This window comes from Chiroxiphia lanceolata, chromosome 1, assembly GCF_009829145.1.
Source record: "Chiroxiphia lanceolata isolate bChiLan1 chromosome 1, bChiLan1.pri, whole genome shotgun sequence".
Taxonomy (NCBI): Eukaryota; Metazoa; Chordata; class Aves; order Passeriformes; family Pipridae; genus Chiroxiphia; species Chiroxiphia lanceolata.
In genome coordinates, this window is record NC_045637.1 from 24,796,642 (window position 1) to 24,818,980 (window position 22,339).

The 22,339-nt window shown below is 41.8% G+C and overlaps 1 protein-coding gene across 2 annotated transcripts; it reads left to right on the forward strand.

The window, feature by feature from the left end:
- Positions 1-800: 800 nt before the first annotated feature.
- GEM (GTP binding protein overexpressed in skeletal muscle) lies at positions 801-9,737 on the forward strand. Of its 2 annotated transcripts, none has more exons than XM_032691160.1 (5): positions 801-949; positions 2,660-3,002; positions 6,127-6,203; positions 6,692-6,896; positions 8,508-9,737. In XM_032691160.1, the coding sequence occupies exons 2-5, from the start codon at positions 2,669-2,671 to the stop codon at positions 8,783-8,785; spliced, it is 894 nt and encodes a 297-aa protein (XP_032547051.1). In that variant the 5' UTR covers positions 801-949; positions 2,660-2,668; the 3' UTR covers positions 8,786-9,737. The 2 variants fall into 2 exon arrangements, with proteins under 2 accessions (XP_032547051.1, XP_032547044.1); XM_032691153.1 differs by having other exon boundaries at positions 801-944.
- The last annotated feature ends 12,602 nt before the right edge of the window (positions 9,738-22,339 follow it).

Below are 22,339 nucleotides of genomic sequence, written 5' to 3' on the forward strand. Positions count from 1 at the left end.
CTGCTGATCAGCTATGAGACTATAAAAATTTAAGGACCACACCCTGGGTCTATGGCATGTACACCATATATTAATCTTTCCTGTGGACAGCCTCAACACTGTGTGTCTTTGTGCAGAGTTTGTGTGTTCTGATGCATCTTTGCTAATATCCAGCTGTAGTAACACTGAATTTCTAGTTTTATGTCTTTTCCAGCCCTTGCTAGTAAAGGGTTGCAGCAGAAGTGAGAGCTGGTTAAGCAGTTCAGGAAATTGGGTGCAGTCACTTTGAGGCTGACAGAGAAAAACAGATTTGTAAACATCAGAGCTTTAAAAAACAAATGAACAAACAAACAAACTAACAATTCACCCCCCCCCAGTAATATTACTACTTCTAAGACAATTCCAAAATAACATTCAAATATTTTATTCTGAAGAAATGTTTTATCCAGCAGGGGCTTAAGTGTGTTTTGCAGACAGAGATACATAATGTATTTAGAGAATTTAATGCATTAATGAAACTTAGGTAACTTTTTAATCTTCATTAATTCTGGTAACATATATATTAAAAACTGTCTGAGGCAAAATGGCATGTATTATTTTGCTTTGTTCCACTTTCCTGTTTTCATCATGGAAGAAACAAATGTGTTTATTTTACCGGCAATATTAAAGCAATCATATGATTTTGAGTCTTTTGAGATTGTTTGCAAGTTTTTGCTCTTCTGCATGTCTGCTTCCTCCCAGCTGGGGGCTGGCTGTTGTATGGAAAGGCCAACCACGTCACGGAAAAGCCCTGTCTCTGATCAGATGGGCTTAATATAAACCAGGTTTGCTGAGAAAGAATTAAAGGGGCAGCCCCAAAGCAGGAGAGAATTTACTTCGGCAGAGCAGCTCAGTGCACCACAGTCCACTGAGAGAGAAGGGCAGTGTGAACGAGAGACTGGACTGCCTGGAGGAGCCTGGCACAAGTAAGGCAGAGTGGATTCTGACTTGGTCTTTTACTGAAGGTGCTGGAGACCCAGACAGCTTAAAGCAGTATGGGGTATCAAAACCAGTTTGAACCTGGAAGGCAGTGTGTGACAGGGACGCATTTGGCTTTGTTTAATGAGGGATGGTAATTAGTTAGAGGCTAAATCGTAAAATGTTTGTGTTTGTGATGGTTTTGTGAGTGACTGTTGCAGATTGTGAGTTATGCTTTGTTGTTTGACTGAATCAAAGCTGGCTATTCTCATCTGATCTTTTCAATAGGGATACTGCAGGGGAAAAATGCATTTTAAAATTCAACTGTAGTAAATATTTAATTTTGTTTGTGAAGCAGCCTCTGCTTAGCGCATGATTTCTAGTTTAGACATATTTCTTGCCAGCAAAGTTACCGTGACTAGGACCACGCGTATAATCTCATTTTGCCCTGAACTACTGTACATCACAGAGAAAATATTGTGTATGTCATAATAAGTTGAGATAGTACTTTTTCTCTATATTTGACCTATGTCCTTCTGGGCACTTATTCACAGAAGTTTTCAGACAGTCTTGTGTGAAGAAGAATAGTAATTTGTGCATGTTGCTTTGATGCTTTGATGTACTTTTTATTGTTCACCACCTATTACAGAAGCCTGAAAGTGATTGGGTACATTTTATGGACAATTATCCTATTTACTAACGTGGAAGAGAGAGCCGAGAAACAGAGATATATGGCAAAAAAGCAAAATGTCTAAATAACGGTCGCTTTGGGAGCTGGAATGTATCAAAGTAACTTTCCTAAAAATGGTAGCTGTTGGCCTGTGAGAATGACATCACTGTTCTCTGCCTCCAAGCAAGGCAAAATAGAGTTTGTTGAGTAAAATGAAATTATGAGCTATACTTAGACAAGAAGAGTGAACCTATCTAACTAATTGTGCAGTAAATGAGGTTATTGATTTAATACCTATAAAGTAATGATAGTGATACCTCCTATAGCAGCTATAACCTGTACCTCCTCAGAAGAGCTGTTGGACTTCACTGTGTTGTCCCTCTTACCAGCCAAAAAGTCACTTTCTGAGGCAGAATCATTCTTTGTTTATCTGGCTACAGGCAAGATCCAAACTCACCCCATCATAGCAAGACTTGCTTGCATGGCTCTTTTCTTATAACAGGGTTGTCTAAGAGTGCAGTGACTGATGCCTTATTGCTTTCTCAAAAGTTTCAGCTCTTAATTGAGACAGTGAGAAAGATGCTATTCACCTAGTCGCACTGGCAGTTGGAGACTACTGGGACCAGTGCCTCTGTTTGCCTCCAGTCAAGCCAAAGGATAGGGAGTGTTGCCTTTGCCACAGACAGTCTCTCAGCAGGCCTACAGCTGCTGTGTACAATAGGTGTGGTGAGCACTGCCCCTTCCTTCTTCTCCTGGGACATAGCAATGCCTCCCTCTCTCCAGGTCTGGGCTGCAGCTGGCATATCTGTGGGCTTGTAAAGGCTAAACAAGATAGGATTTAGCATGTGAGGGTGGCATTATCTCTGCGCTCTGACTCACTAACGAGTAGTATTTCTTTGTGTACTAGCAAGTATTAAAGAGTGCAGAAAGGCTAACTTTTCTTATATATTAAGTCCCTACAGAGGACGTGCTGCCTTGAAGTTTGTAAGAGAGCATTAATGCATTTCTAAATGTTTTGTGGGTAACATTTGTTATTTCCCTATTTCTCACTAGGAGTTCAAAATGACTCTCAACAACGTTACCATGCGTCGCACCCACAATAGCAGTCTGCACCAGCAGCAGCAGCGATGGAGCATCCCTGCTGATGGAAAGAATCTGCTGGTCCAGAAAGATTCCAATGAGTACAACCCACAAAAGCGATACACCATCAGTCCCGATGAATATTACAGAAGGAGCTGGTCCTCGGAGTCATCTGACTCTGTCATCTCCTCTGAGTCTGGCAGCAACTGCTACCGGGTGGTGCTGATTGGGGAGCACAGCGTGGGGAAGTCCTCGCTAGCCAACATCTTTGCAGGGGTGCATGACAGCATCGACAGCGACTGTGAGGTGCTGGGAGGTAGGTAATTATGTCCTGGGGTCTTTGTGTTTGCTTGCAGTCAGCTCTGCCAGTAGTAATTGGCACAAAAGAAACAGAGGCCATTTAATAAAAAACAGAGGTAGCAAACATTTGGATCTGATCATCAAAACTAATTTGAATCAAGCATCTCTTTTAAGAAGACAAGAAAGGAAAATGAGATAAGCAAGATACCAACCATGACTGAAAGCCCCTGAAAGAGAGCAAATCAGATTCCCATGCTATTTCATTCCAAAATACCTGTTGGAAACTGCCTCATTCCTGCCTGTGATGATGCTATACAAGAGGCTGCTTCAGCTTTCTTGCTGGTCCAACATTTGTGTCACCATTGGCTTCATGTGACTGACTCCATCTTTCTGTGTGGGAGAGAAAATAACTGAAGGTCCTCATGGTCTACAAGAATTAAATATTTAGGAATTATATATAAAGAAAAAGTCACCTCCAAAATATTTGCCATTAGAAGTCATCTCAGCCTTTCTGTATAAACACATTGCCTCAGCACAGGCTGTATGAAATTTGAGAAAAATATATAAAATTTTGAGTAAAAGTCTCATTTCATATTACTTGAACAGCATAGGTTCCCCCAGGGGGAAAACAGACAAGGGTCTTTTAAGAGAGCAGGAAAATTCTTATTACCCACTGGGGAGGAAAAGGCACAAGCTACAGGGTTTTCTTTGATGCTTCCCCCTTGCTATCCTCCTCTGCTTTGTTTAGGATTGCAAAGTGTTCTTTATTCTGAAAGATCAGATCATGCAGAAGGTGAAGCTGTGGCACCAAGTCCTGAGCTATATTTTGTGCTGGATGTTGATGTGGAAACATTGTGCTGCCACAGAAATCTGCAGCGGCTCTAAGGATTCAGTCGCTGTTGCTTTCAGGGGACATGCAGTTTGTTGCCTGGTTTTGCTTATCTGCAAGTATGCAGGACTTTCTTTGTCTCTCCAATATCCCTTCCTTCTCCTGCCTGTACTCCCTTGGTGCAATGGTGCCAGTGCTAACACAGAGAGTTTCTGGGCTTCTCTTCCAGCTGTCCAGGCTGGACAGCTTTTTTTTTTGTCTTTAACTCCCCAGTTGGGGGAGGTTTTGCTCAGGATTTAATACAGCCCAGCATCAGAAGGGTCAGACTCATGTTTTCCCTGCTTGCTGTCTCAGACTGGGGGCACAGGTCTTCATGCCTTTGGAGGATTTGAAGTTCATGGATTTAGGTGTGCTCTGCCTTCAGCTTCTGCCATCACCTTTTCCTGTAGTCCCACCAGCTCCTCAGCCTGGAGTATCTCTGATAAAAGTTTTCCCAGTGCTAAAGGAATGACATAGAGTAGGTCTGTGGGGCAAACAATCAGAAAGTGCAGCTGATTTGCTTAGCACACCCCTGTCAGGCAGTTTTCTTCTCCTTCATGTGAAGCCATGTGGTTTCCTCTTTCCGTCGCACTCCCAGCAACATTGCTTGGAGTGTAGCAGTGACAGATTTTCAAGGCCAGCTCTGCTGAGGTACTGGAAAACTTGCTGTTGTTACAACTCTCCATTTTTAGTGTCAGCTTCGAAATAAGCACAACATGAACTAAGATCTCACTTTCAGTGTGTTTTATGTTCTGCGAAAGTTCTTTAGGATTGATCAAGGTGCAAATCAGTGCTGAATATGACTATTTAGGCATAGTATTTTCTAGGAGTACCTATTTGTACTTTCTCAATGTGTAAGAGAGTGAAGAAGGAGCCTTTCGGATGTTGTCTTCTGGTGTACATGGAGCTTATTCTCACACAGATGCTCAGTTACTTGAAGAAACGATTCCCCAGACTTTGGCTCGCAAACTGGAAATTTTATTATAAGAGGGGATAGTTTCGGGGTGGCCAGCTCATGGAGGAGTACAGCTACTTTTATGGACAGGCTTTGCTAGTGACTGCAAGATGAAGCTAACCCACAAGCACAGATGTCATGGTATTGGGTCTTACAAGGGAAACCACTCCTAGTGATTAGCTCTGTCTTTTTAATCTTGCCATTTTAAGCTGTTTCAAGCATGGGCTCTATTTGATTTTATTTTGAATGTGTAATATTTTTTGCTCATTCTTTTTCACGGCTTTGCAGAAAGACTGATTACAATTTTGGGGAAAGTTCATCAATGCCCTGCAGAAGTATTATGAGGCACAGGTTAGACACAGTCCTATCTACAAGCATGGCTAGGGCAGATCCTTCAAATGCTAGTTAGAGGGCTGGTATGTTCAGAAGCCCTAAGACTGCCTTTTTTCACTGACCAGTAATGTAAGGTTAGAAATGGGTCCAACTCCCTTATCGCTCATCCAAATGCCCCTGACTCTGTGGAAGAGAAGAGAGAGTAGTACTTGAAGTAGAAGCTACACTGAGATTTCACAGCAAGGGGTGATTAAAATTCAACCCTTCCAGAGTGGGAACGGCCTCCTCAGATCTAGGCAGAATTTTGCCACATAGCATTTATAATCTAGGTATGAATTTTTGTGACCTCAGTACAAAATAACTGCCCTTCTTTTTTTTGTTTGTTGATTGTTTTGTTTGTTGATTCTTTTGCTATTTGACATCAAAGGTAATATGGGAAACTGAGAAATGGGAGAGAAGTAGGGTGCAACAGAAGTCTCAATCTCCCGAAACTCAACAGCTGTTGTCTCACACACCCTGTCCCCATTGCTTGGTAGGCTGTTGGCTGTATTGCTCTCAGCAGCAGTGACTGTTCACCCGTAAACTGTCCATGCTAAAGCGAAAGCAAATATTTTCCATTACTCAGCCTCACTGGACTCTGCAGCTCCCATGGGGCAAATGTTCAGCCTTTGGTTATTTCTTCCACTGGTTTTATTTTCTCTCTCCCACATAAGATAAAGAGAATATCAGCCAAAATAATGAACATTTTGTTTCCTGATCTTTCAGCCTCCTTCATATATCATGGAAAGTAAGACAACCAGTAATGAATAGAGTGCAGGTTCAGTGCTGATGGAAATGAGGAAAGAACTGAATGTGAGCCAGCCTAAAATTTGGCTCAATAACTTTAACTGTGAACAAGTTACCCATATTCAACTGCTTGGTTTTTTGTAATGTACATGATGCCACAAAATAATACATTACCAACCTTTCTGCTTTTTCTTATAGAAGACACATATGAAAGAACCCTGATGGTGGATGGGGAAAGTGCAACCATTATACTGCTCGACATGTGGGATAATAAGGTACTTTAATTTGTTCTAGTCAAACACTGAAAGAAAAGTGCATATGAATGACTGCTCATATCAAAAGTAGGTATCTTTTGGGAAAGAAAATACGTGTTTTCCATACAGCAAAATCAGGGAAAATATAGGATTAATGCCACCCTCACATCAAGGCAAGCATGCCTAATGGCTCTGCAGTGTGAGCCTGAGAAGTGCAAGTCTTCTTCATCTTTTCAATGATAAAACAAAACATTCAAGCTTTTTTCCAGACCATGTTCATTCTAGACCATGTTCATTCCAGCACAATGAATTATGTGGGGCAGGTTTTGCGCTCCTTCATCGTGAAGTATTCGTACTATCACCACTTTGGAATTACTTTTAGTATAACTGTGATTCAAACCATACCCATTACAGTTTACAGCAGGAATGTATTTGGATTCTCTAATGTTTTACTTTCTAAGTAAAACCTGCTCTGGGCATAACGATGTCTGACCATTTCATTTGAACAGCGTGAGGGAGAATGGATTCGGGACCACTGCATGCAAGTGGGAGATGCCTACTTGATTGTCTACTCCATCACAGACAGAGCAAGCTTTGAGAAGGCCTCTGAACTCAGAATACAACTCCGCAGAGCACGCCAGAAAGAGGATATCCCCATTATTTTGGTTGGCAACAAAAGTGACCTTGTCAGGTGCCGTGAAGTTTCAGTGGCAGGTAAGGAAAATGATAAGCATAAACCCAACATAAACATTAAACGTCATCTGGTAGCTTTTGGGCAAACTCTGGCTGACGGAGTACACTGTGATCAGGACTGGGCAATAAAAGAGCAGTAAAACAACAGAGGACTGGAACACAGGACAGAGTACTGGGTGGGGTCTGCCACATCCTTAAGCCTCTCTTGGTAACGCTGTTATATGTCAGATAATCCCTTTTCTATATTTATTAAGTACCACCATAAAAGCAGCTTGAATTGCTTTCCTTCCAGCTCCTAGTGTAAGACCACTGCAGTGTGTGATTTCTCCAGTAGCTGGAAACCCTTTGGATTCCGAATACATATTTGCATATAATGAGTTTAGCCCCCTTTATTCTGCTGACAAAGACTCTCTTCTTTATAACCTGTTCTCTGTCCTCACTGACAAAATAAAATTCCCTCTCAACCTTTGTTTTGCTAGTGTGGGCAGGGAGTGTGCAGCCTTTTAGGAGAGGTCTCCTTTCTGCCTTGCTTTGGGATACTAAAACAGCCATCCCTTGGCTGCACACAAATGAATTACCATTAAGCCCATAAATAGGAATGGAGAGACTGCTGAGAACGCTGCTGCTGACTCTCGACATCTGCAACCAGTAAAATCTCTTCCTGGAGAGCCTTCCCCAAGGCTTAGGTGACACAACATAACACACAACAGTGTGATCTCAGCACATCAGAAACATGGGTTCCTCTGTTTTGACATTTTCTTCTCTCTTCAGCTGTTCTACGCTTCTGTTTCCCAACTGAGCTAGACTAGTTTTTCTCTCTGGGTATGTGCACAGTTCCTCTGGCTCTTGTCATGGTTGCCCCAAGTGAAGAGTTTGAACTGAGGAGTTCATAGAAAGCACAGGGATGGTTCTCATTCCTCTCTGCCTATACTGAAAGTTCTTTTGAAAGATGAAAGATGAATTCATGTCTCTTTAGCAGTCCTGTCAATGAGTTCACAGCATGCCAGAAGGCAGCATGAATTGGCTTGTGCGTGAAAGACGGCTGTCAGGTTTAGCTTAGCTTAGGCTCATGTAACTGAGGGTAAGAACTATGATTTCAGATGCACCCCTAAAGCCACAGACATAGTTCTGCCTTTATTAAGGGTTTTGTATGTAAGTCTGTTCACACCAAAGTTGGTACTGTCCCCAGCCCCCTGTTTACACCCAAAGCCCATGGAGGAGGATGGTGCCCTACCTCCTATGCTGTGCTGCATGCCTGCAGGTCACCCTTAAATGCAACTTGAGGGAGCCTACATCTAAGATGACCACGTGGTTTTGAGCCTTCCAGCCTTTGGTGTCTCAGCTCAAGTCGGTCAGTCCCAGCTTCCTTTGCAGCCAGCAGGAGGGCCTGGGCTTTTCCAGGAGGGGATTTGCCCCCCCCTCTCTGGGAAGGGACTGTGACACAGAGCAGATGAATCATGGGCTAACAGGCAGCACGAGGTGATTAAAGACTTATCTGGGCCTATATTAAGCTTGAGGAATTCCCTGATGGCTCTGACTCCTCCACACATGGCAGCTTGTTGTTCCGCTTCCGCTCCTGCTGCCCCTGGGGCTCGTGACCCGCTGTGACATATCCACCTTGCAATTTTGCAGAGGGACGAGCCTGCGCTGTTGTGTTTGACTGCAAGTTCATCGAGACCTCAGCAGCTGTGCAGCACAACGTGAAAGAGCTGTTTGAAGGCATCGTGCGGCAAGTCCGGCTCCGGAGGGATAGCAAGGAAAAGAATGAGAAGCGACTGGCGCTACAGAAGCGGAGAGAGAGTATCCCCAAGAAAGCCAGGCGTTTTTGGGGCAAAATAGTTGCCAAGAACAACAAGAACATGGCCTTCAAACTCAAGTCCAAGTCTTGCCATGACCTATCAGTACTTTAAGAGTGCTGGACTCTGCCAGAGCTTGTGGCATTTTATGGACATTATCTAATTTTGTCATGGGACAATCAATCAATCTATATTAGATTGGGCTATCAGTGACTTAGGTTCACAGTTGTGATTATGATGATATGTGCTGGCATAAGAACAGCACAGTGTATGGAAATATCTCTCTTCCTTTTTTTTTTCCCAGTAGTTTTAAAAGTAACATATAGACCAGAATGACCCAAAATTATGCTGGGAGCTGTTCTGGAATACCTGTTCTTTCTCCTCTCACTTTTGGATAATAGTGTACGAACCTTGAATGCCATGATTTGGGAAGTGAATACTACTGTCTTTACTCTCTCTCTTATTAATATTTCCTCTTTAAAACTGTGTAAAGAATTGAAGAACTGACTGGGGATTGGCCTCTTGCTAGTTGGCTGGTCAGACTTGGGCACCCACAGCTGAAAAAAATGCATTTTTGTAGAATAGCCACCAAGATACATGTTTGTTTGTTTGTTTGTTTTTTTATTGAGGATTAGTTTCAGTGAGTTTACACATCTTTACTCTGAAAATATTTAAAGGAAAAATCCTATAATCAAACAAATTTTCCTCTCATATTTTAATATTATGGGACTTATTTAAAAATCATAATAAAATTAAAAGTGCAAGTTGTTTCAAAGTGCATCAAGTGCAGGATGCCAAACCTTTATAAATCACCTGAGCTTTTTTATGAAACCACATGGACTTCTAGTATCCAGTCTTGGCCTTTCTCCATGCCAGAGCTATGCTGTATTTATTGTTGTGCAAAATAACAAGCATTTTAATGTTGAGAGGAAATGTATTTATTACCAATTTTCTTAAAATAATAATGTTAATTTTATTACTGTTTTCTATCTAATATCTTTTTTTTCAGATATGCAAGTTTTTACTTACATGCCTTCTAATAAAATAAATAAAATATATGAATGTCTTTGAGCCTCAGTGGGAAATGCCTAAGAATGTTTTCAAGTAGAGAAAATATTTTGAATGCTGGGCGAAATTGCTGTTTGAGAAGTGCGGTGGGCGTTCCTTACATCTCTAAACACAGGCTACTTGGCAACCTAGGATTGCAAGGCAAGAATCACCTGGAGACTCCAAGTCACAGTATCCCTCTGATAGAAATGGGATTGTGGGGACAGAGTTAAAAATAAATCATTCCTAGAAAAGGTAGTTGGCCTTTAGCCTGGAAACACTTTAGAAATGTAGATAAGTACCATTACCTCAATTCTGGAGAGAAGCGAAATGCTACATTTGAGGACAGAAAGCAGGTAGCTGGCATGGTGCATCCTAACCCTCATTTCCTGTTGGGTGTAACTGTGCTATTTTCCTCTCGACTGTGCTTACAGTGATTACAGGCACAGTGATTACAGGCACACTTTGCCCGCATACGGTTCAGAAAAGCCAAGTCTCCAGCCTGGCAGCTCATCTTCCTTGATGATGAAGGCAACAAGACGAAACACTAATACGGTGAAAACTGGATTTCTTATTTTGAGCTGTACAGCTATCATACACAAAATACTCTGGAAAGGAGTGAGCTTGCTGAGTGTTTGCCCAGAATTGCCTCTGCTGAGTGGGTGACTGAGTTCTCTCTAGGGGTAAAAGCTCACACTGCAGTATGACTCTGTGCTAATAAGAACTCCCTGGAAGGGTATTCCTAATCTAGAATAAAGTGTTGACAAGAACAGAAAACAAAACTTTTTGAAAAGAGCACAGACAAGATCCATGTTGCTGAATTTTGAATTAATGCTTTTGAGCTGTTGGCATGCAACATAAGGTCAGCCCCGAGAAGTCTAGAGAATTTAGTTTTCAGGACTTTTAAACTCTCAGAACCTTTTCCCCATTCAAGAATGGAAAAAAATTGCACAGATTAAAGAAATTTTTAAGATTATATTTAAGAATTCAAAGTATAGCTCTGTGCAACCAGCACATTTCTTTAGCCTATTCTATATCAGTCAAGCTACAAATCTAAACTAAATAGATTTTGAAGAAATGTAAAATGTCCATATTGATCATACAGCCTTTAGGGATAAAACTCGTCCGTGTTCATAGCATCACTTGATACATAGATGGCATCATAAAAATTTGGAGTTACCTAGTAAGTTTTCATGCCCTCACTTGTCTCTTTCCATTCCTTCCAGGATAATGAAAATTCCTTCTAAAACATGATTTTAAAAAGAAAAAAACCAATGTGATAGGGCCATTCCCCAGAGCTGTCACAAGTTGCTATAAAGAACCATGTGCTGGGCATGATGTGTCACCTTGTTTTTCCTGTGGTTATGGTGAGCAGACACCACTGCAATTCTGTCTTTGGGGGCTGCTGCTCTGAAAGGTTCAGCACTGCCTTTGGACCAAAACAATTTAAAGATATGCTTCCACCTTGCGTGTCCCAGTCATCCTCTCACTGGCCCTCTTGGTTCACCCTGCAGGCTCCTGGCTTGCCCTGAGCTTTCAGGGAGAGCACAGAGGAAGCTGTGGGATGAAGAAACACAAGCAGCAGCATCCGCTCCATGGAGCTGTTGCTTCAGTTCACTCAAACACCATTTACACTCTCCGGCCTCTGGATGTGGAGTGAGAGAACTGGTGCTGAGTATCCATACTCTGCACATTTCAGGGTTTTTTTTTTTTGCTTTGGACTCAGTCTAATCTCGTTCTGTAGATTAATTGTCCACCTGGGACTGCAATGCTTGAGATGCACTCCTGAAGGACACTGTGAGTTTCACCTGAAGGAGACTGCAATCATCTGCTGTGATCTGCGTGGCTCCAGTGAGGTGGGAATGGAGGAAGAGCTGGGGCTTTCCTTTGAAGCTTATGAGATGAATCTGAGTCATGGTTTTAGTTGATCATCACCAGATTACCAAATACAGCAACTCTTACTATATATATGTATATATATATATATATATACATATATATAGTTTTATATATATGTATATATATATATATATATATGTATATATATGACAGCTAGTATACCTGGAATGACTGATTAAAAGTAATTTAATCTGAAATGCTGACAATCCCTCTGTTCATCTCAGATGTGAATGTCCAAAACCACGGAACAGATCAATCAGCAATTCTAATCACTGTTCTGGCTATTTATTAAGTCAGGGCTATAATGACAGATCCTAATGCAATAATTACAATACTGGACCCAGAGATCTGGCAGTAGCTGTGGAATACGTGAGTCATAGCAATGAGCACACCAAGGCCAAAATGGCAAAACTCACAGAGTCCAAATAAAATAAAATAAAATAAATACAGAAAAAGAGTCCAAGAACACACAAAGTGCCAATTATAGTGCACTAACTGTTATAAAAAGCTCTTTTCAAGAAGATAGATCTGCAAGTGGAATTACTGGGTATGTCCAGCTTAATTAATTTAATTGTGACAGACAAACTGCAAGAAGAAAGGTTTACTTATGCTTTGGGACAAAAAAATCACACTAAAGAATTATTTGTTATTATGGCACTATGTGGATTTGCAGGGTGTTACATGCTTTTGAATGTGGGCGAATTATTGATAAAATTTAGTCAGCTAAAATAAAGAAATTTTCAGTTAAATCAATGGATGTACTGTGGATTTAACCCTCACATATTCAAGCCTTTCAACATCAACCCCTTGGAAAGCTTTAAAGACCAGAGTTCTCTCCCTGAGGCTGTTAGGACTTGAGATAGAAATGGGACAAAGGGCTCCTGACAGCATCAGTCCTGGTGATAATAACGAGATCTACAGAGAGCTGCTGCAGAGGAAGGAAGCAGTTGAGTTCTGTGCAGTATTGTCTTTATAATCTGCTACAGCTCTTCTTTCTCTCTAGGAAGGCTTTTTTAGAGAAAGCTGTTGCACCCAAAGAAGAGGCAAGGTACTGAAGAGATCCCTGGATTAATAAGTTATTGAATCTTCAAAAATGAACCCTACAACTCATGCTTTGCAACACCTCTGAAGACTTTAGAGCTGAATGCATTGCTTAAATCATTCCTGTGCCTGACCCAAAAATGCATGAGATAAATGCTCATGAGAGCTGTGAGGCTGGTCCTCCTCAGGCTCTCTTTTGTGGACTAAGCGTTCCTCAGTGACAAGGTCAAATGCTGTGGGCTCTGATGGTATTCAGCACACCTCAGGTATTTATCAGATGTGGCTTCCAGGTGCATTAAATAATATTTAATGAGAACTGCTCACCTTGTCTGCAGTCCCCACCAGTTCTGGTTCATTGAGGTTGCTTTCAGAAGAGACCATGGGTTAGATGTAGGGACGGGATGCAGGGTAAGAATGGCTGCAGAAAATACGGTGAATCCCAACATATGCCACAACAAGAAATTCCATGATGTTAGTGTGCAACCTGACAATCCCCCCACCTGCCCTCTCCTTCTGGTGTTCTCACTCCAGAAATCTCCCACAGGTGTTGCAGTGAGTCCAACCTCCTCTCTCAGTGACCACCTCACACAGGAGCCTGCAGTATTCTGCCTTTATCCTCTGTAATCATGTATGTAAGATCATCAAGGTAGTGGTTTTTTGCCTAGAGACACTGATATTCAATGTACTAACTACTTATGATTTTAGCAATTGTGCTGCAACAGGTTCCCTTTTGTCAGACAGTGAGAACAATGTACCCTCAAGAGAGCACATGAGTCCTGTGTGGCTCACTTTACAGTGCTACCTGTAACCTGGCTAATAATTTGCTAAGAAAATGATTAGTGTAACATACTTCCTCCAAGTTCTGAATTTTATGCATGAATAATTTTAAAATTGAATTATTTTTTAAGTAACAGTCACTTCTAAGCTGATACTCTGCATGTGTGCACTGCTAGACACAGGTTGCCCAGAGCCAAACTTTGACTACTCTTTGGGCCAACAGGAGAAAGGGAGGTGGGAATTTTCAATAAGAAAATTCAGACTGTTACATGGTTACACCTAAGGATGCCTGACTTCAGCTCCTGCATCTGTCCTTACTGCATACAGGACTAGCATTTCTTCCCTCTTGCACTGCTCTCTTGGTGGGTATGGTGAGCCCAGGGTGCCACATCCCTCACTGGACCTGGCATTGCCCCCCTGAGGCCCAGTTAGCAGTGAGAGAGCTGGGAGGAGCAATGGGAAGGCACTGGGCAGGCAGCCCTCCCAGGCAGGGGTGAGGGGGAGCATGGTGACCAGACTTCTAGCTCTGCTGAGGTCTCTGATGCTCATTCTCTGATGCTATTGTGTTTCACTGAATTGCTTAGTGGTTTAACTTCCACTGAACTAAGTATGAACCTCAATAATTTTGACATGGTCGGGATGCTGTTTCTGTGTCTACCTGTGGCTTTCTCTACAATTCACAGCTTTGCTCTAACGTTGCTCAGGATGTATTCCCTCTCTAAATACTGTCGAATCCCAGAGAGATGCCCAGTAGGATGTTCTCAAGCTTTCCCACTGTAATATCATTTTAGTTCCTTTTTAACTATACTTTCAGTCTTCTATGTTTTAAGGTTTTCCTCTTCCCCTTGATGCAATCTTGTGTCATGAATGGCTGCGTTTGCTCCTCCTTGACTTGCTCCATTCGTGAGTAAGCCACTGGAGCTGGGATGCTCCCTTAGCACCCATGGAAGAATTTTTGCCAGCAGTAGTATTTGGAAGTCACCCAGCCCCACCAGGATGTGTGTAAAATCCTTTGGCACACGGACTTTGACAGAAGAAGCTGCACTGGCGTTGGTGCTGTGGCTGGGATGGTGTGCCTAGCTGATGAAACCCAGGGAATGGAGGTGCCCAGTGCAGCTGTACTGACACAATCTATCAATAAATGCAAAGCACCTTAGCAGGAGCATGCTGAACTCCTGTCCACGTCCCAGGAACTCCTTAGCATGTTGATAGAGAAAGTGTGGAAAAAGCTTGCAGTAAATAAGCCTGCAGTTTAGAGAGGTAATGGAATAAATATGCCTCTCTCACGTCACAGGTAAGTGCTCTACCCATACAGAAATCCATCCTCAGATATTTTCGGCAAAGCAAATTGATATTCCTTGGTTTATGGACTTCAGACTGCCCCTGGGTAATTTTCAATAAAGAATCTAAGGACACAGAGAGAAGAAATGCCCAACTACTTTGGACCTGTGGCACTTCCAGCCTTGTGCTCTCTCTGAGAAGGGAAGGGAAAGTGACAATAGGAGATGCTGTTTAGGAATATCATCTTGTGAACAGCAGTTTTTCTCTCACTTTCTCTCACTAGCTTTGTGAAACTGAAATTATCCATCATTTCACCCTCAGCTTTCTCCTCTCCACACTGAAAAGTCCCAAACCTGTTAGTATTTCCCCTAAGGCAGCTGCTCCAACCACTTAACTGTGTTTGTTGCCCTTCTCTGTTCCTTTTCTAATGCTTTGCTACCTGAGAGACAGAGGCTGCAGCTCATCCTACTGTAGATGCTAGGTTTTAGAGACTGATAAAACATACTTTCCTGCTTTCAGAACACTTTTTGATTATGTCTCATGTTTTTTGGCATATTTGGCTGCAGTTACACACTGTGTTCAGACCACAGTGAACTGTGACTGCTCACCTGCTATCTTTTTACCCACTGACTTGGTTTTATGAGATCCTTCATCATCAAAAATAGGGTTTTTTGTTAACTACACTCCATTTAAATGCACTGAGCATCTCTTTCATGCATTAGTTTGAAAATGACTGATTTTTAATCCACAGCTTTTGTTCTAATTAGGGATTTAAATACATATGTTTGGCCACAGGATACAACTCTTACATTCTAAGTGCAACAAAACTTGTCTTCATAAGTATTATCAGATTGAGACCTTCTTGCAGATAAATATCTTCTACTGAAACCTTAAAATAGGTGACAAGTTTGTAAAGGGCAGCACTGTTACCCCTGGCAGTGTTTGGGATTGTGTCATACAAAGAGGAGGAAGATGGATGCCTAATCCAAACATGCTTGCAGATTTTTGCTCAAGCAAGTAATGCAGGTGATGTTACTCACACCAGTGGCATTCTGAGGATGAGACAGTGTCCTTTTTATTGAATCAAGAAAGGACTAAGTGCCAAAAAATGATCTGTTGCTTTGCTTGTGAATAAGAAGTTATGTCATCCTTCTGCATGAAAAGGAACCATGTTATGGTTTCACCTGGTCCATCTGCCACTTCCTTTAAGGTGTGCTCCTATCTCCCACGAGTGGGGGCCTGGAAATGTCCTGCACTTTGGCACACAGGGAAACAAGATATTGTATTAAGAATAAGCATAGACTTTTCTCTGAACTGCTCAGAACTGGAGGTATGTTAGATGAAGAAAAATAAAATTTCCATGCAAGCATAATTTTCCATTTAGGTTGTACAGGCAACCTCTTTTATAACTTGTGGTCCAGACTACAAAAAGCCATTAAAAAGAGCTCTAATCCATGACATAGCATATAGATGCACTAGTTGACTCACATTTTCCCTGAAAAAGTAATTTCATGCATAGAATTTGGTTGGAAACAGGTGCCTCAGCTTACAGCAACCTCAGTGTTAAGGATGACATCTTAATTTTAGCCTTAATTCCTTCTTTGACTTCTGATACAGTTACAGTCAGTCTATTTAACAAACATGTATCTCAGTTTCCCCTCTTCATGCTGAGAGTAGTACTGCCTCCTTTTCTACCACATATGGTTGAAAGATGTCATTTTGAATGCCAGTGCAGGACTCAATGCTGGCCGCTGTGTTGTGGGAGGTATGTTCCTCAGGAAGAAGTAGGTGACTTCTAGCCCTGCCAGCCCCACGTGGAGCACAGGACATTTGCTCCACAGGGACATGAGGATGACAAGAAACATAGGATCTGCCATGAGGAGGCTGACTTATAGACCTGTTACTGGGAGAGGTCCAGACAAGCCTTATCTATGGTCCAGCTCCACATTTGAAAGCCATTACTTTAATAGTTCCTACCTGCAGTATTTCACCAGCATGGTGATTGAACTATTTAAATAGGGGAGAGAGAAATTACTGGAGTGCTTCAGATCCACAAAAAGATTTAAATACTTTGCCCAGGAAAGCAGGATTTGCTCTGACTACCATAGGGACTGTGAAGAACATCTGCATCCTTGGTGGATGGCACCTGCTGCAAGGCTGCTGAAGTGCAAGCTACCCATGGCAGTTCTGGTTTCCAGACAGAAAATGCTTGTTTGTGGTCTGCCTGTGAGAGTCAGGTCTCGGTTACAACAGTCTAGACTGATGTGTGCTACACAGCAGAGGAAACCCTTCTGCAGAACTGTAGCCTCAGACACTGCACAGTCTCCGCCATTGTGCATTTACTGCAGGGATGCTGTCAATCCTTGGCAAAGTCTTTGCCAAAGTTTACTGCAATATAAGTGAATCAACAACCTCTTCCCTCTCTAGTTAAGAGTTTAGCATGATGGAAAGTGAGTGTATGTAAGACATATAGTGTGTTGAGATTTTGACCTTGAACCACAAGATTAAAACAGGCTGTCCAGAGAGGTTATGGAGTTTTCCTCACTGGAGGTGAGCAGGGAGGTTGGACCAGATGACCCACTGTGGTCCCTTGCAACATTACTCATTCTGTGATTCTAAGAGAAAATCAGCAGAAATCTGAAAACTGAACAAAAATTTAAATGTTTTCAAAATAAATAGGCACGTGGTTAAACATGTTTGGGGCAACAGAGGACAAAAAACCCCTCCAGTTTTATTAAAAGAATGTGATCAATTGCCACAAAGAGCAATATCCTATCCTCATCCCATCTCTCCTCTCTGTCATCTAGTCACAGTAGATTTCATGAACATCAAAGACATTGGACATATATTGCTTCTTTTCTTGCATTAGTGGTTCATTGTGCTGTTTAACTTTCCAGCAAGTCATTAATAAAAACGTACCACCTGAACTACTGTTTCATGAACATAACTCAAAGCCCTTTGACTGATAACAAGCTCTTTATGCTTTAGATTAGATAAAGATAGGAGATAATTATCTTTGCAATTCCAAATAGTGCACTTATTTATTTGAAAAGCACATAGAAAGTTCAGACAAAGTTATATTTTAATCTTCTGAACAGACTGTGTTGAAACTTTCTCATTTTTTTTGATAACTTCTACAAGTTTATGAATGTGAGAAGTTTCCTTTTGTTCAAAGAAACCTCTCTAATCTTTATAAATATATTGAAACATTGTGAGTCACACAACAAAAGGTAAATAAAAAGACATTAATTCATATTGGTTTTCTCATTAAGACCTTTTTAAGCCTAACTTGGTATTTCGGGCCTGAATTATGGTTTTTGAATTCTTGAAATTAATGGCAGCACCACTTTTGTGGAAAGGAGATTGTTTTTCTTACAGATCTTGCAAAACTGGATTAATCCATGTCTGCAAAATACTTGGAACTCCTATAATGCTTATCTAAATGTAAATGTATGATTAACCAGTAATTGATACAACTTATTCACTATCCCATGAACTACTGGGTTCACTCAGCACTTAGAGAAGATCCATTAAAACGAAGAAATTCAGGCAAAGTGTTCTTCACTAGGCTGGTTTTTGTTTTATAGATGAGCTACAAAGTATGCTGCTCTCCCTTTGGACTGGGAGGAGATTCCAACTTGTGGCAGTTGAGCTTGCTGGGTGCCAGGGCTTTTGTTTGCTCAGCCCTGCCCTTCCGTACCCGTGCTGGGGATACAGTCTGGGTAGTACCTACAGAAAGGAAATGCAAACTTGAGAGCAGACACGAGGTGCTGCTCTGGCCCAAGCCCAGCCAATCACAAGACCTTGCTGGAGTCATGGGTAAAAGGAAATGGCTTTGCCCTTCTGTTCCTTGGTGAAACCTTTAACCTTGTGTTTGGGCTTATAAAGAGGAAGTCTGTTCTGTTTTCTATTGTACTTGACATTGAAATTTAATCCCTGAATGCACAGCATTTAGTTTCAGCTTTGCTGGTCCTGGATCCCTGGAGCCTAAGATGGCTATCGGTACCAGCACAGGCCAGCACCACAGCATCTCTTCTCATGGGCACTGCAATGTTAAAAGTACTGGTTCATCCTCTGGCTGCACTGACCTTGAGATCCAAAAGGCAGAGGTATCTCTGAACTGATGAATTTATCTTACTGACTGCCCTTGTAACTTGAAAGGTAATGAAATAGAGGCACATTTGAGGCTTTAAGGTGGGAGATGAGGGGAGGCATTAAGTTATGGAGTTTCCATAAATGTCAAGCAGAGGTGTATGTTCAGGGAAACATTTCCATATAAGTCACAAGTGAGACAGAAAAAGAGCTAAAATGGTTGCACTGCAGTCTTTGGAAGTACAGAAGTGAACACAAAGTACATACACTGACAGGCCAATACCACAGTTATTTAGTCATAGAAACAGTCCCTTGAGGTCCCAGCTTGTGTATGGTGTGCCAACAAAAGCTGGTCATACACCACTGGCAGGAGTAAAAATTATGTGGTGGAGTAAAAATTATGTGGTATTTCTGATATTTTCTATTCTGAGCACAGGAATTAGTACTTTAAATAACATTCCTTGTAGGTGGCTGCAACACAAAATGTGCACCCTCCTCTCTTGCAGACCATAGGCCTTGTCTTCTAATGGCTCAGCCATATGACTAGGTCTTGATTACCAAAGTAGGTAAGTGAAATAAATGAAATTATTTATGCTTGGCTTGGCCTATAATGCATGTAAATTCCTTCCAATAAAGGTCAGTCTCAGCATTGATTCAGGTTTATCAGGTGAGCCATGTAATTTGATGTGAAATTTGAAATGAAATAGACAGATCCCTAGAAGGTTCAACTCCACTTTTAGCACTTCTCTGGAAGTTCATAATACTTTCAATGGAAGACATAGCTGCAACCAAACCTCATGGGCCTGCTGAGATGAGAGGTAATAGAGCATGGTGTTAATAATGCCAGGTCATGGGTTCAATCCCCATGGACCATTCACTTATGAGTTGGACTCGATGATCTCTGGGGTCCCTTTCAACTTGGAATATTCTGTGAATATCTGTGAACTGATTTGTGACAATTTTTCCGTCAGGAACCACATTTATGGCCATCTTGAAGTTCCTCTGAAAAGAATGAGTGCAAAAATGAGAACAGAGTTTGATATTTGGACATAAAGTACCTTCATTGCTAGTTACAGTCAATGCAAATATTCAGTTCCTTGATATCTCTTCCTACTCTTGTCAGTGGCTTCAAGGAAGTCAATTCAGTGTTCAAAATGCACATATTATTTAGGGAAATATACTCGGGGAACTCAACTATCAGGAAAAATTCTTGATGAGCTGAAGCTTGCTGCTTTTCTTGCTATTACATTTGCCAGTACAAGTACTTATAAGAGATGCTATGTACAAGGGAACACTTGGTATCTTATCAGGCTGTAAAAGTTCCACCTTGTGATGTAAAGCAGTGGCAGTACGAATATTGTCTATGTGGGGAGAGAAGAGCTAAAACCAAGATGAAAATAAGCCAGGATTGACTTATCCCTGCTCAGGGAAAAAACATAATTTTTTTAACCCATCCCAGCAGACCTAGCCGGTTGATTATAAACTGTAAAGCTGAAGCAGTTCTGTCTTCACTGGGCAAGCTCTGCATTTCTTAGGTTTGTTTTAGCATGGCAACAATAAATCCTACCCTTTAAGACGAGTCATCAGACTTGAGATGAGGGTGTTGGACTGATGTTCTGTTGCTGATTTTACACAGCCAGGACAAAGTGAGAGCCAGGAAAGCAGAAATCAAGTCTGTATTCAAAGCTGGGCAGGTGGGAGGGAGGGACACACACAGCATCAGTTTCCAGTGCTGGTTTCGAAACATGTGTTCCCTCAAAGGCAAGTTTTCCGGATTCCAAGCTGAGCAGTGGGACATGTGACTGCCTAGGCACTGCAGATTTGTCTGTATGGTCCACTGAATTTCGGTTTGCCTTTGCATTATGAGTCAGTCACCATATATATATATCATATATGCATATGCACTATGTGGATATTGTAATAGTAGTTTTTAATAAAGAAGTTGAGAACCAGATATAATAAAAAGCTTAAACACTGATGAGCTTTTTTGCTCAAGCACGTGGAGCAAAATGCAACCCCAAAGCTCCAGGCTTTTATTCCTGACCCAGCTAACAGGGCCAGTGAAAAACCACAGGAGGGCAAATCCAGGAGGTGAGGAGGTGAAGCAGTGAGCTTCTCAGTGCTGGGGACAAGGGAAATCTAAGCACAGGGCTGAACATGAGCATCTGCCTGAGCTCTGGGGCTTGGATGGTGCCAGGAAAGTGTTTGTCCCTACACCTGGGACCCAGAGCCACAGATCCCTCAGGATCTGAAGGGATTGCCTGGCTGTGATGTCTGATGAGAGGAGAGGAGAAATGAAGAGCACCTGAGTCCTGCTTCAGTTTGAAGGAGGCGTCTTGATCTCTGGACTTTGCTCCTGGGTTTTTTTCTGATTCTCATCCAATGACTGCTATATGTACCTGTTCAGAGCGCAGAATTTGTGATCACAGTGATAAATAAAGCCCTAGAGACTAGTTTGTTTTATCATGCCTATTTTAGTGTCCTGCAGGTGGGCACATACATCCAGATGATAGACTGCTCTAAGACCATCTGCTTCAGAGATCCTATGGCCATCTGCAATTACATACGTGTGTGAATAAAAAAAATAGTGTCAGCCTGCCAGCTTGATGGTTGTTATAATACTACCATGCTTTGTAAAAAGACTGTAGCTGAGAAAAGATTTTACAGAGTGTTATATATTTTGAGCTGTGCAAATTGGCGACATGTCTTTATATGTACTGAGCAATGAATGGAAGAGGTAACAAAACTGCTTCTTCTGCATTTATAAGGAAAAAAGTAATTTTGAAATATACAGTTCATAACTTATAATGCATATGCTACCTAAGACATCAGGAAAATTAGCTAGAGGACACCAGCACACTGAAAGAAAGTTAATTTTCTTGTGCTTCAGTATGGAGCTCAAATTTTAATCTCCTTTGGAGGTCTTGCAATGTAGAGTAAACACAAGTAATCTCTAGAATATGCCTTGTTTACTCCAGAAGAGCCATTTGATTCCATTATGTCATTGCTTGCAAGAAGAAATAGGGAAACTAAAATCTATCATCTTGACCTGGGCAAGTTTAATAACCTGTGAGTTTAACAGCATTAGCTCAGCATCTAACAGGGACTAGGACCTAACGGCAGCAAATAAGGAACTTCTCAGCAGGCCTCTTCTCTCAGTGATGAAGAAGGCAAGGTAGTATGGTCTGTCTGTGTGCAGGAGGAGAGGTCATATTTCCTTGCCTGAGGAGGTGGGGAGCATGGCTGAGAGCATCACATGTGTGAGGCAACTTCTGAAGGGATGGGGCTGACCAAGCCCTTCAAGCAGATCCTCTGGGAATGAAGGTCAAGGTGTGCTGTTAATCAGAGTCAGGTGTGCTGCTGATTCAACTTCCTCCTGCTTTGAGGATGGCCGCATCTAACTATAAATGAAATGAGCTTGGGAGATCTCTGCCCAAGTTCTGGTGTGGATTTATTGAAATGTGAGGTAGCATCAGGTACATGGCGAGACATCAGCTGAACTGAAACCAGGAAAAGCCAAAAAGAGAAAAT

Bases quoted from the DNA above. Each gene is read 5' to 3' on its own strand.
- GEM (XM_032691160.1), top strand. From the start codon at position 2,669: ATGACTCTCAACAACGTTACCATGCGTCGCACCCACAATAGCAGTCTG. The intron at 3,003-6,126 runs GTAGGTAATTAT...TTTTTCTTATAG, and splicing joins CGACTGTGAGGTGCTGGGAG to AAGACACATATGAAAGAACC. The intron at 6,897-8,507 runs GTAAGGAAAATG...GCAATTTTGCAG, and splicing joins CCGTGAAGTTTCAGTGGCAG to AGGGACGAGCCTGCGCTGTT.